Source organism: Carassius auratus, chromosome 4, assembly GCF_003368295.1.
Source record: "Carassius auratus strain Wakin chromosome 4, ASM336829v1, whole genome shotgun sequence".
Classification (NCBI taxonomy): Eukaryota; Metazoa; Chordata; class Actinopteri; order Cypriniformes; family Cyprinidae; genus Carassius; species Carassius auratus.
The window spans coordinates 3,985,310-3,997,627 of NC_039246.1; the positions used below are offsets into that span (position 1 = coordinate 3,985,310).

General features: G+C 37.1%; 2 protein-coding genes across 2 annotated transcripts in view; both read right to left on the reverse strand.

Annotated features, from left to right (window-relative positions):
- Window positions 1-12,318, reverse strand: part of LOC113065982 (zinc finger protein 271-like) — a 345,982-nt gene that overhangs the window by 265,197 nt on the left and 68,467 nt on the right. The window lies entirely within an intron of this gene.
- On the reverse strand, window positions 9,229-10,147 carry LOC113067218 (protein ALP1-like). The gene is made up of 2 exons (XM_026239545.1): window positions 9,521-10,147; window positions 9,229-9,430 (listed from the first exon to the last, which is right to left on the reverse strand). The coding sequence occupies exons 1-2, from the start codon at window positions 10,018-10,020 to the stop codon at window positions 9,229-9,231; spliced, it is 702 nt and encodes a 233-aa protein (XP_026095330.1). The 5' UTR covers window positions 10,021-10,147.

The window sequence follows — 12,318 nt, forward strand, 5'->3', positions numbered from 1 at the left end:
TGTGTGTGTGTGTGTGTGTGTGTGTGTGGAGGCTTTTTTGTGCTCAAATCGTGACTAAACAACTGAAGTTTAAAAAAAGGAGAAAGTTGAGAATCTCGCACACAAACAACAAGCATTTTAACCAATGAACAAATATATACAAACAGAGTTTTTATTCTCACTTTTGGAGCAGTGACTCAGTGTCTTATATTTTGCCCCATTGAAAGGGGACTGCACCAATGTCTGAATTAAAGTACTGGCACAGTTTATCCCTGAGCTGTTTGGCATTTGAAGTACTGTTGGTTGTGTGTGGCAGAGAGGCCTGCTCTAGGCGGGGTCTTGATCTAGTCCTTCCTGGTCAATTGCTGCCATGTATGCTTCACAGCACTCTGTACGCAGAAAGTTGTGGAAAGCACAGCAAGCCAACACAATGTCAGTGTTGTCCAACACAACTTTGGCAGTGTTTTGAATATTAATGGTAGTTAGAAAAACTCGAAAGTGATTTGCCAGGATGCCAAATGCATTTTCAACTACCCTCAGAGCTCGCGAAAGCCTGTAGTTGAATAGGCGTTGCTTAAGAGATAGCCTGTGGTTCGGATATGGCATCATGAGGTATTCCTTCAAGGGAAATGCCTCATCTGCCACAATGCAGTAAGGGTCCAGCTGGTCAGATTCAGGAAGTGGTGCAGGTATGTAAAGAGCATCCACCAAACACTGCACCATCTGAAACACGCCCATTGCAGCCCACATCAACGTAAAGGAATCTGTAATTGCTGTCAACCAGTGCTATTAGAACAATGGAAAATGTACGCTTGTAGTTGTAAAATGTCGATCCAGTTCCTGGTGGGGGACGAATGTTGATGTGTTTGCCATCCAGAGCACCCAGGCAGTTTGGGAAGTTCCAAAAATACTCCTTCCGGTTTGTCACAAGCTTTGGAACGTTTTTTCCGAGTACGGCTCTGTGTGACGTTAGATGGAGCGGAATTTCATTATATGGGTCCTAAGGGGCACTTCTCCCGGAAGAGCGCACGCTCCCGTAGGGCAGAGCAGAGACATTCACTGATCAGAGCGAGAGACCGAAATGTCACAAAAGAAGTGTGTTTTTGGTTGCCAGGGCAAGACAACCCTGCACAGATTACCAAAAGAAAAACAGCATTAAGGGACCAGTGGATGGAGTTTATTTTTACAGAGCATCAACGGAGTTGTGCAAGTGTTTTTGTTTGTTCCCTGCATTTCGAAGATGCTTGTTTTACAAACAAGGCCCAGTTTGACACCGGATTTGCATATCGTTTATTTCTTAAGGATGATGCAGTTCCAACGAAAAAGGGTCACGATCGTGTGCTGGAACCACAGGCGGTGAGTAAAACTGCTTCAAATATCTCTGTGTTGTTAACTTAACTATCGGCGTGTAAGCACATCAAGTAAACAACATGCGATGTTGTCATGAAACTGCACTTTCCACATGTACAGCTTAAAAAAAAAAAAAAACGACATAAAGCGGAACTTAGTCATTTTCCAAAACCGCTAAGCAAATATATACAGTTTCAGTACATACCACACAGAGACGTTGTTGCTGCTGCTGCTCTTGTTAAATTTCAGCCTCGGGATCTGATTCTGGATCATAAATATACACTGAATCTGACAGTTAGCCATGGTTTGTTTTGACTGATGGTTTTTTCCTCACGGTAATGTTACAGCTCCCAGACGTGCTTAACTCAAAAGCCTACACGCGCTCATGATTCTTTAGCTCCGCCCACACCTCACGTCTCCAGCCGGTCGGGTTTTTCCGGGAAAAAAACGGTACAGACTACAGCCCGAAGCCATTTGTTTTGAGAATAATGGCTGGCTGATGAAGTTATTGGCTGGCTAGCCAGCTCAGCCAAAACCTAAATGGCTGCTGCAGCCGCCAAAATTTTCATAGCTGCAAATGGCTGAAGCTGCCACTTCATGTCTACAGATGTCTATGTTATACTGATTAACTAGATCTCAATCTTTCCAAGCAATGCCTGGCTTACACTATATTTCTACAAAATGCAATACAATGTAATAAAGAAAACACCAGATTTTACTTTCACAACGTATGTACATATTTATTTTGTAGTCTGTATGCTACTAAACATTTTCAAATAGCCTACAATGTGTTGTGTTTAGGCTAAATGTATGTAGGCTAAGTTGTATACAATAACTTGGCATTATCATGGATGAAGCTTATCATATTACACCTTAAAGGAGCAAGTGATGATAATTTGCCATTGAGCAGTAGGCAAGTGGAACTAAACATGCATTCCACCGGCACACTACCGTTATGCATATATTTATGACATGTACAGTAATTTGCGAGACACTACAGGTAAAATTTTGAACTAGCAGATATCACCATGAAACTTTCCCAGTTGATTACTTACATTAAGATGAGAAAAAAATTATTACAAGTTTTCTTTCATTTAATGTTTAAATATGCAAATTAGGCAATATCTAATTAAATATGTGCTAATTTGCATATATTTAAGAAAACTAAATCTGAGTATTGGATAAAGCCAGGTCAAAATATTTTTTTATTGTGTTCACATATTAGATGGGTGAAAAATTACAGAGGGATTTATGGATATCTACTTTTGTTATCCAATAACAAAATATGTATGACAATGGAATAACATGTTATATATATCAGGCTATGAGTAATATATTTACAAATCCCTCTGTAAATGTCTTCATAATATAACTAGGTACTACTGAAGTGGAGATTTCGGACTTGGAGTATGAAAGGTCATTTTGAGAAAACGGGCTTTAAAGATTTATCATCAGCCAATGAGATCGCGCATTCAGTCTTTTTACTTTCACGATTAGTTGCTGATAAAAAGGAAATGACCATATTTGGATCCAACAGGATTGTACAGAAGAGAGAGAGCTTCCTAGCGGTGCATGTGATGAGAGGGTGACGGCAGAGATCGAGGAGAAGTATGTTGATTAAGAACGCAAACTTTTGTTGAATTTATGAGAAATCTTCAGACGCAAACAGACGAAGTGTAGTAAAATAATGACCTAAATGTGTATTTCGGACTTCTTTCACCACAAGTCTGAAAGAAGACAAATATCCAAAAATCTCAAAATTGACCAGAAAAAAAACATGTTTTTGCCTGCCGTGTCTCGCCTTAATATTTATATAAACACACACTGTTATCAGTATTATTTTGGACAAAGTTTTGCACATTTCACTTCAATGTACAGCATGCGTCGTGAATTAGCAATGTGGAAACGGTAGTTTGTTACTGCAGTAATATCACGTTCAGTGCTATAAATCTATCCGTTCCAAAATATTTGGTTCATAACATCAATTTTTTTTATTCAGGTGTTTGTGCAACCGTGCCCTGAAGATTTAACAAAAGTCTGGGTAGGCCTAAGTAAAAAAAAGTAAGTAGGAATTAGGAAAGTATGTGAGAAGTGAGATCGAAATTACCTTGCTTGCTTCTTTCCGCCATTTCACCTCAGTGCGAGAAAAAAAATGCATCGATTCTTCTGCGAGCAACTTTAATTGGTCGTCAATTCACTGTGAGTCTGTGAATCGTAGCAACGAGCACAGGCTGTGCTGTTATGAAACCAGTGGGAAAATAGATCTCCTGTATTGTTTATATATTTCTTGTGTTAATGTCTCTATGTGATAGAATTATTATTATTATTGATGCAAATAATTCTAGCCGGCTCAGCCAAACTTTATCAGATGGCGGCTCAATTTGGCTTAGAAAATTATTGGCTGGCGGCGGCTCAAATTCTAAATGGCGCAAATGGCGGCGCCTGGCGGCGGCTTCGGGGTCTAGTACAGACTATCTTTCTCTTATGAATATAATAAAACTAAAGACTTTTTAGAGTTATGAAGGATGCAGTACTACTCTATAGGTACTCAAGATTAACAGGATATTGAGTGAAAACGAGCATTTCACCCCCCCCCCCCTAACAATTTTCCACACATTTTCCAGAATCAATCATTAAGAACAAAACACTTTTAATGTATTATCATATTATTATATTTTATATGCTGTATCTTTTCAGGTAGGCTACAATTGCCATCCGAAATAATCTATTTCTTTTCACTATTATAAAGCTTAATAATACACCAAAATGTACTCAACGGAAAAAGTGTTGTACTGCAATGTTAAAACAAAGAATAACCTTTAGCTTGCTTACCTGTTGCCAGGAACCGTAGTGTTATCATCAGACGTTCCTCAACTGAGATACAATCCCGGTAGTTCATGTTTTTCCTCTGTATAATTGGAGTGATAAGTTCCTTTAAAGTGTTAAATTGAGTCGGAAAAAGCCGTGCTAAATTTTTAAAATGGGAGGTTTCATCTAGTTCCAGCTTTCTACACAAGTTCTGGAAAGCCCCATGAGCCTGGTTCTGGAGAATCCATGATTTCACCCATTTAGTGCGTTTTCTGCGTATTTTTCACGCCAGATTCTTTCTTTCCTCTTCCACAAGCAAAATACCAAGAACTGACAATGCCAGTGCCATTTGCAACTTGTCAGACATTTCTTAAATATCTACTGCCAAGACTACTGCCATCTGCTGGTACGGAAAGGTATTTCCTACGCAGGCGAAGAACAGACGTGCTAAAAAAAGAGGCCTGAGAGTGAGTAAATTAACAGCAAATTAAACATTTGAGGTGAACCATCCCTTTAAATTTATCAGAATCAGATATCACAAAAGTAGTTTTATGTTTGATGGGATTGAATTACTAAATTAAGAAATTCATTTTAAGAAATAGTAATATCTTAGCCACAAATATTATTTAGGTTGTGGAGGTTTATGAAATACTCTAACACTCAGCTTCTTGGTATTGTATTATACTTGCTGATCAACAAACTTCTTGTGAGCATTTCTTTGAAACACTTTCCCCTGACTCCTTTCCAGTTAATTTTTTAGCTACTGAATCTGAGAAAAGCCTATGAAGTATGTTCCATGTGATCTGTTTGGTGTTTTGTCCTCCAACAGCACCTAGAGAAAATATCTGAAAAGACAAACATACATTAAACAAAACTGTATAATTCTATTTTCTGTTGTGATTAATGATCTAAAAATATAGATGAGAGCAGTGAATACTATATAGTCACAGAATAAATTTGTATGAGCCCTCCGTCTGACTCCAGAGCTTGTCAAAGGCAGTTCCCTCCTTTTCATTGTGTCTAAAAGATTAATTGTGACAAAAAAAAATCCTTCCCTTGATTGATATTTTGTTGACATTCAGAAAATTAATTAAATTGTTATTGCCTTAAAAAAAATAAAGCAACACAGCTGCCATTATAGATAATCACAAATGTTTCTTGAGCAGCAAATCATCATAATTATTAGAATGATTTCTGAATGATCATGTGACACTGAAGACTGGAGAAAATTCTGTTTCGATCAGAGAAATAAATGAAATTTAAAAAAAATATAAATAGAGAACTGTTATTTTAATAATATTTCGCAATGTAACGGGTTAAAATGTATTTTTTATTAAAGCTACGGTTCTCTTTTGGTTAATAAAAATAACTGCATGCATCTTGCGGAAGAACATTGTAGCCGGAGCTACTTCTCTGACTATGATGAGACACGCAGGTCCTGCGAAACGAATCAGTCTAAAATTGTCCCTTTATAAACACTTACTACAGGTGTAACTTAGAGATTCAGGATAAGACTAAAGTTAGTAGAGCGCAGTCTCTAGGGTACCCCCCCGGCCTGCGAGGGGTGATGGGGGTATGTGACCAGTGGGGCGTGGCCGAGAGTCGTGGGAACAGGAGCGAGGCCAGTGGAGTGATTGGAAATGAGCAACACTTGTTCGACCCACCGGTCTCGAGTCCCACGGAGGAGATGGAGGGATATAAAACCGGAGCGACGAAAACTATAAAATACTGCCTTCGGAGGACGCATTCCAAGGTAGCAAGGCATCAAGGCACGTCCGAAATCAATGTAAGCTTCACTTCATGTCTCCTGAGATACCTTCACCTGGCCAATTTTTAACCCTTTCGAGTCGATTAACGCATATATGCGTTTTGAGTCATTTTCTCCTGATAACCCGAAAATAATTTAAATTACACTTTTTAATCGTACAGATAAGAGCAATACATCAATCGAATCTGTAAAGGGTCTACTTTTTTTTGGATACAGACATAATAACAACAAAACTTTGTGCACTTATAAAATAAAGATAACAAACAAGGTGTGCTGTCTGCGCTGATCGTAATGTACAAACACGTCATTAAAATGAACTGTAACTCTGTGAATACTCAACGAAAAGACATGAGAGAGATATCTATAGAAAGCTTGACATGTTTATTTTTAAACTAAACTACTGCCGCCGAAACCAGATATTCTGTGATAAAGAAAAACAACGCGATGTCTGTTTTTCATGTCTCCCTTCATTATATCTAATGTGACCCCGCGCTTAACGCGCTATACAGCTTCAAACTGAAGCGCGCTGCTTGAATACGCCCACACAGAAGAAAAAGCAGCGAGACTGTTCAAGATTTTTATTTTACTGTTTGCTTCGCGATGAGAGGAATAAGACCCCTAAATCACCCCAAAAAGATGTGATGTGCTTGAGGATTTGAGAAATGGATTTCCTCAGAAAAAAAAGAATGAAGCACTTTATTCAGCAGAGATCATAAACATGAATAAGTCTCTTTTTATTTATTTATATACTTGTACTAGTTTTCACATAACCTGTAAACATTTTACTTTTCCAAACTATAATTCTTGACTAAATGTATAATCAAGTGAAACATTATGAAGTTTCAATAACAGTATACAATACTATACCATTCAAAAGCTTGATGTAAATAATATAAATTTAACAAATAGAGATAACTCTAACAAATGTAAAAACAATGCAGTTCTTTCGATTTATTCCCCCTAAAAAACTCAGAAAAATATTCTCAGCTCTTTTCAACATTAATAATAATGATGATAATAATAATAACAATAAATGTCTTTTTTTTTTTTTTTTTTTTTAAATAAGATTGTTAAAAGGATTTCTGAAGGATTGTGTGACTGGAGTAATGATGCAAAAAAAATTAGTTTGAAAGTCAGCTTTGATTGTTTCTAATAAACTGTTTAACTGCTCCCCCAAGTGGATATTAAATTATGTTGTGGGATGATTAAATATATTCTTAATAAACTACAAACATACAATTATATACTTTTATTTTGTTCTCACATTCTTTCTTGTAACTCCTCCCTCACAGGCAAAGCTGAATGAGAGGCTCATTATGCAGCTCATTATGCAGGCCTTTGTCTTCTCAGGTGTAAATCACAATGATATTCATGATAGTTGACGCCTACTCGCATATGACTTTTACCAACAAAAAGTGAAAATTTAAATCAATACATTGTTTTCTTTGAGTGAGTAAACAAGATGATTTTCACATAATTTAGAAAAATTCTAGGCTACAAGCTCCAGTTCTCAACAATCCCGGGAACCATTGTTCTTTATGTGTTTTATGGCCTTTTTAAGTGTTTTAACATTTTTAGTTTTTCACTAAGCGCCCATAATATTTTTTTTTTTCTCAAAAACACAATCATGTACATGCATGCATTTCACATATTATTATAGCCCAGTTTGTGTTGATTACAGTGATATTAGACTTTACCCATTTAGATATTTATAAGAAACTGAAAAAAGCACAAATGTCAGGGCATGACAAAACTTCTCCAGGCCCCAAAAATACCCTTAGACTCCAGAGGGTTAAAGGCAGCATAGATGTATCCTTCACTGCCTTTGATATCCCACAATCCTGTGCGATTGTCCAAGGGGGAGTGGCTTGCTTTACTCAATTATGGTAGAGTTCGGAAAAATTAAGGAAAATGGCACCGGAGAACACGGTTGGAGACCAGTTTTTGTACAAATGTAAGTTATATTTTCACTTTCGATAGCTTTTGATTGCATTTCCACTGAGAAATAAGTGTTTTAGTTGCAAAATATTTGCTTGGTTATAGCCAAACCGCTCTCTATTTATAGTTCAAATATCATCATTTCAAAAGGGTCATCTGAGGATACAGCCGCTTTCATAACAGCTCGGGCTGAAAACGAGCAGGCATTCACCGGCCATAAAAACAGTACTGTGAACGGTTGGAAGTAAGTTGTTGAATATAATTTTTCTTCTTAATTAAATAAAAAATATTAAATGCCAATGTTAATGTTGCATCATTTGTAATTTAAATGCTTAACCATTGTCCTTTGTGAGTTAATAATGAATGCTTTACAGGGATAGATTATATGTTTTTAAACCTTTAATCTCATTGGATTTTCTCAAGAAAAGTGCTTCAGACAATTGGACTGGAGGGGAAAGTTACACCACAACAAGCCCGGAAGAAGTGGGACAACTTAAAAAAGAAATATAAAGTATGTTTTATACATATTCTTGGTAAATACACATGCATTCTATAGCTTATAAAAAAAATATATATTTAAATAGGAGGTAAAAAACCCACCAACTGGTTCAGGGTTGGACAGGGGAGAAGATACATCTGCATCATGGCCCTGATTCACCCTATGGATGAGGTTTTGGGTCAGAAGCGTTCAGTTACTCCTCCAGTACTGCTTGCCTCAATGCCCCAGGCCTCTTCCACTTGTGGTGGGCCAGGGCCTTCAAATGCCTCTCCCTTGCCCCTCAATGAAGACCGAGAACCTGAACCAAGCAGACGGAGGGGTAAGAAGAGGAGCCTCATTGAAATGTTCAGGGAGGAAATGGCCAGAGAGGAAGCCAGGGAACAAGCCAGACAAAAGGCTGCAGAAGAGAGGACCAACCGAGTTCTCAATTTACTTGAGACTCTTATTAATAAAAACTAAAGTGTATATAGGTTATGTATTTAAGTTATGTTAAAATAAGTTTGTTTACTTGTGTAAGTACTGCAGTGGTTTTGTTTTGATATAAAAGATCAGCATGTTAAGAGAATTTGGGAATAAACTTACTTAAATTGAGATGGTAAGGTTTTATTTTCTGAGGTTCCAATCTCAATAGGTTTAATTTATTTATGTCAAGTCCCCTTTATTTTGTACAGTGCTTTATACAATACAGATTGCGTCAAAGATGCTTTACTTTGACAAACAGAGAATAGTTGGATAGATAATAACAAACATTAATTTTCAGTGCCGTAGAGGTCGTCTTTAGGTGACAACCTCATGGGTAAAACTTATGTACACTCCTATGAGATGAAGACACCAGTCATATCAGTAACTTTTATAAATACTGTTTATTCTACATTGACCTGTGATGTTAGTATTGAATGTGTTGAACAAGAATATAGAAAAATAATGGCATAATGTCATAGATGTTATGCAGTATGGTGCATGCCATCACAACATCTGGAACGAATGACGTGTCGACCTCCAGGGCGTGGAAGAAGATGGCCCTCCACCTGGCCTTCATGATGCCAAATGCTCGCTCTGTGCCGACTTTGACATGATGCGCATTAAACCTGTAAAGCCCCAAAAATTATCATTTAAATACAATTTAATTATAAGACACATGTAATGAAGCTTAATTTTATTTTAATCTTTTCCCAAACCTCTGGTGTGCCACTCCTCTTACAGGCTGCTGGAAGGGTGTCAACAGGGCAATGGGCCTCTCCAAACAGGGGTAGCCTCCATCACCCAGGAGGAAGTGTCCCGGTGGTGGGTATGCCCCACTGTGATACAGGGGGCTGTGTCGGAGGACTCTGGAGTCATGGACAGAGCCAACTAAGACATCAATAAACCTGGGTCTGTGGTCACATACAGCCTGCAGCTGGATTGAGGGAAACAGTTTGCGGTTTCTGTAGCACTGGGCATGGGGTTCTCCAGGTGCTTTGATACGGATGTGACATCCATCAATGGAACCCACTGACCATTGAAAAGCTGTATGCCCTGCCAGTTGCCTGAAACCCTCACCCACCTCCCTTTGTGCATCCAAGGTTTTTGGGACACTAATTACATGTGGTGTCAAATGCCCTGGACACCACAAGGTAGGAGCTTCCACTGTCCAGCCAGAAAAAGAAGACCAGTTTTTCAATGGTTGGACCCCACCCATGAATCCCCCTCCAGCAGCTGGAAAAGGGCTGTAATGGATGCATGACTTAGCCGGAAATCAGGCCATGTGTCACCCCCTTCAAAAAAGATGCGCAGGAGTGGGACTGTTTGGTTGCGGATGGAATAAACTGGCGAGCTCTGTTGGGAATAGTTAATACAGCTGAAAAACTGCTCATTAGGGAATGCATAATATGTTTAATAATTGTTTATCAAAATGTATTTTAAAATCTAACACTTGTTACTGTGTAATTTTTTTTATAATATTTGCCTAGAGGTTTTGAAAATATATACAATAATGAACTGTAATAATAAAATAAAAACGAAAAAACCTCAACTAGACAAGACATTTTGTCAGACATTTTACAGATTTTATTCAGAATAAAATCAAAAACAATTATTAATTTTGTATGGATGCCTGCACATATAGGTATAGAAGGTAATGAAGTGGTGGATCAGATAGTAAAAAAATAAATAAAAAAATATTAAAATGTCCAGACATAGAATTTAATAATCCAATGAGTAAATTAGAAATAAAAGGGCTAATTAAAAAAGCATTAAAAGATATGTGGCAAATTAAATGGGATGCTGAGAATAAAGGACGGCATTTATACAATATTCAAAGAACAGTTGGAAATGAGAGGAGAATTTGTGGGAATAGAAAGGAAGACCGCATAATATCTCTCCTTAGAATCGGACACACTGCACTTAACCAATCTTTATTTATAATTGGTAAACATGAGTCTGGACTTTCTGTAAAATGTGATCTTCCGGAAACAGTTGAGCATATTTGAATAAAATGTAAAGGATATGATAAGGAAAGATTACAACTTACAGAATCAATTAATATAGAAACAAATCAGATTTCACTTCAGAAATGTTCACAGATTAATTAAGTATCTCAAAGATACAGAGGTCAATACTAGGATTTAAAGAATGACCACTTAGATTAGTTACCTGTTTTTTTTGTTAGTTTTCATTACCGTCAATAGCCGCATTTCCACTGTCGGGCCAGTGCGAGCCAGGGCTTAAAGCGGGCCGGGCGGGGCTCATAGCCTCGGGCCAGTAGCACCGAGGCCAGAATAGCGCAGGGTTTCCACAGGGGAGCTTGAAGCTCCGCTGCTCGTCACTAAAACACGCCCTTGACACGCCTCTCAGAACAACGTCATGCAACCTCATTATTTCACTAACAAAGAGAAGTTATCAGAAAAATAAGAAATAAGTCACTGGAACATGCGCGATCACTAAACGAACATGATAAAAGCGGCCGTTTGTTTGCATGTTTTGTTATTCAAATTCAAAAGCATGGATGTTTTAACTATAGAATAAGTGATACATTGATCATAATGATTTAATTTTATCAAGACTCAAAATTAATCGCACATAAATACACTTTATATTTTATTTATTTATTTTTAACGCTTATGAAAATAGCCTGCTTATAGAGTAGAGTCTGTTTCTGTTTATTTGTAGTCACAGTGGCCTATACGTCACATTAAGAATTAATGATATCTTTATTTTTATAAAGGATCCCGAACAAAAACATTATTATATTTTTATAAAAGGCAACATTACTGATAATAATCAGACATTTTTCTTGAGTCAAATCAATTGTAATGATTTCTATAAGATGTGGTGCTGAAAACTGGAGTAATGATAAATAATTGTCTGCTATGTATCACAGGAATACCACTACATTTTATAATATATTAAAATTGAGAACTTTTTTTTTATTTGAAATTAGGGATGCATGATATATAGGCCACCATATCGATATCGGCCGATAAATGTTAATTTTTCTGTTATCGCTATCGAACCGATAAGAGAATTCAGCCGATAAATAATGCATTATTTCCCTGCAGAGACACTTCAGATGTTCACTTGTAATATCATTGGAAATACAATGAAAAGGAAAATACAGCGAACTGCAACATGTGAAGAGAAAGTCTGTCATATAATGAGATTATTAGCTACTGTAAAATAATGTAACAAATCTTTGTTCGCCTGTGTTCTAGCGCATTGTTAAGAGAAGAGTGCATCCACAATGGATTCACACCATTAGCACTGTTAAGTGCATATAACATTTTCCTCACAGACTGCGAGTGACCGCATGTAAGTTATGCAGTGATGCACTATGAAATTGTTGCAAAGCAAACTAATTGTAATATTAATTTAATAATAAAAGTAACCTAATAATAGCCAGAAAATAACAGGCCTATATTAATTGGTAATGCCAAATACTCTTAATAATGACAATATTTAATGATTTTGACAATGTCTGGCTATAATCCTTACATGCTGG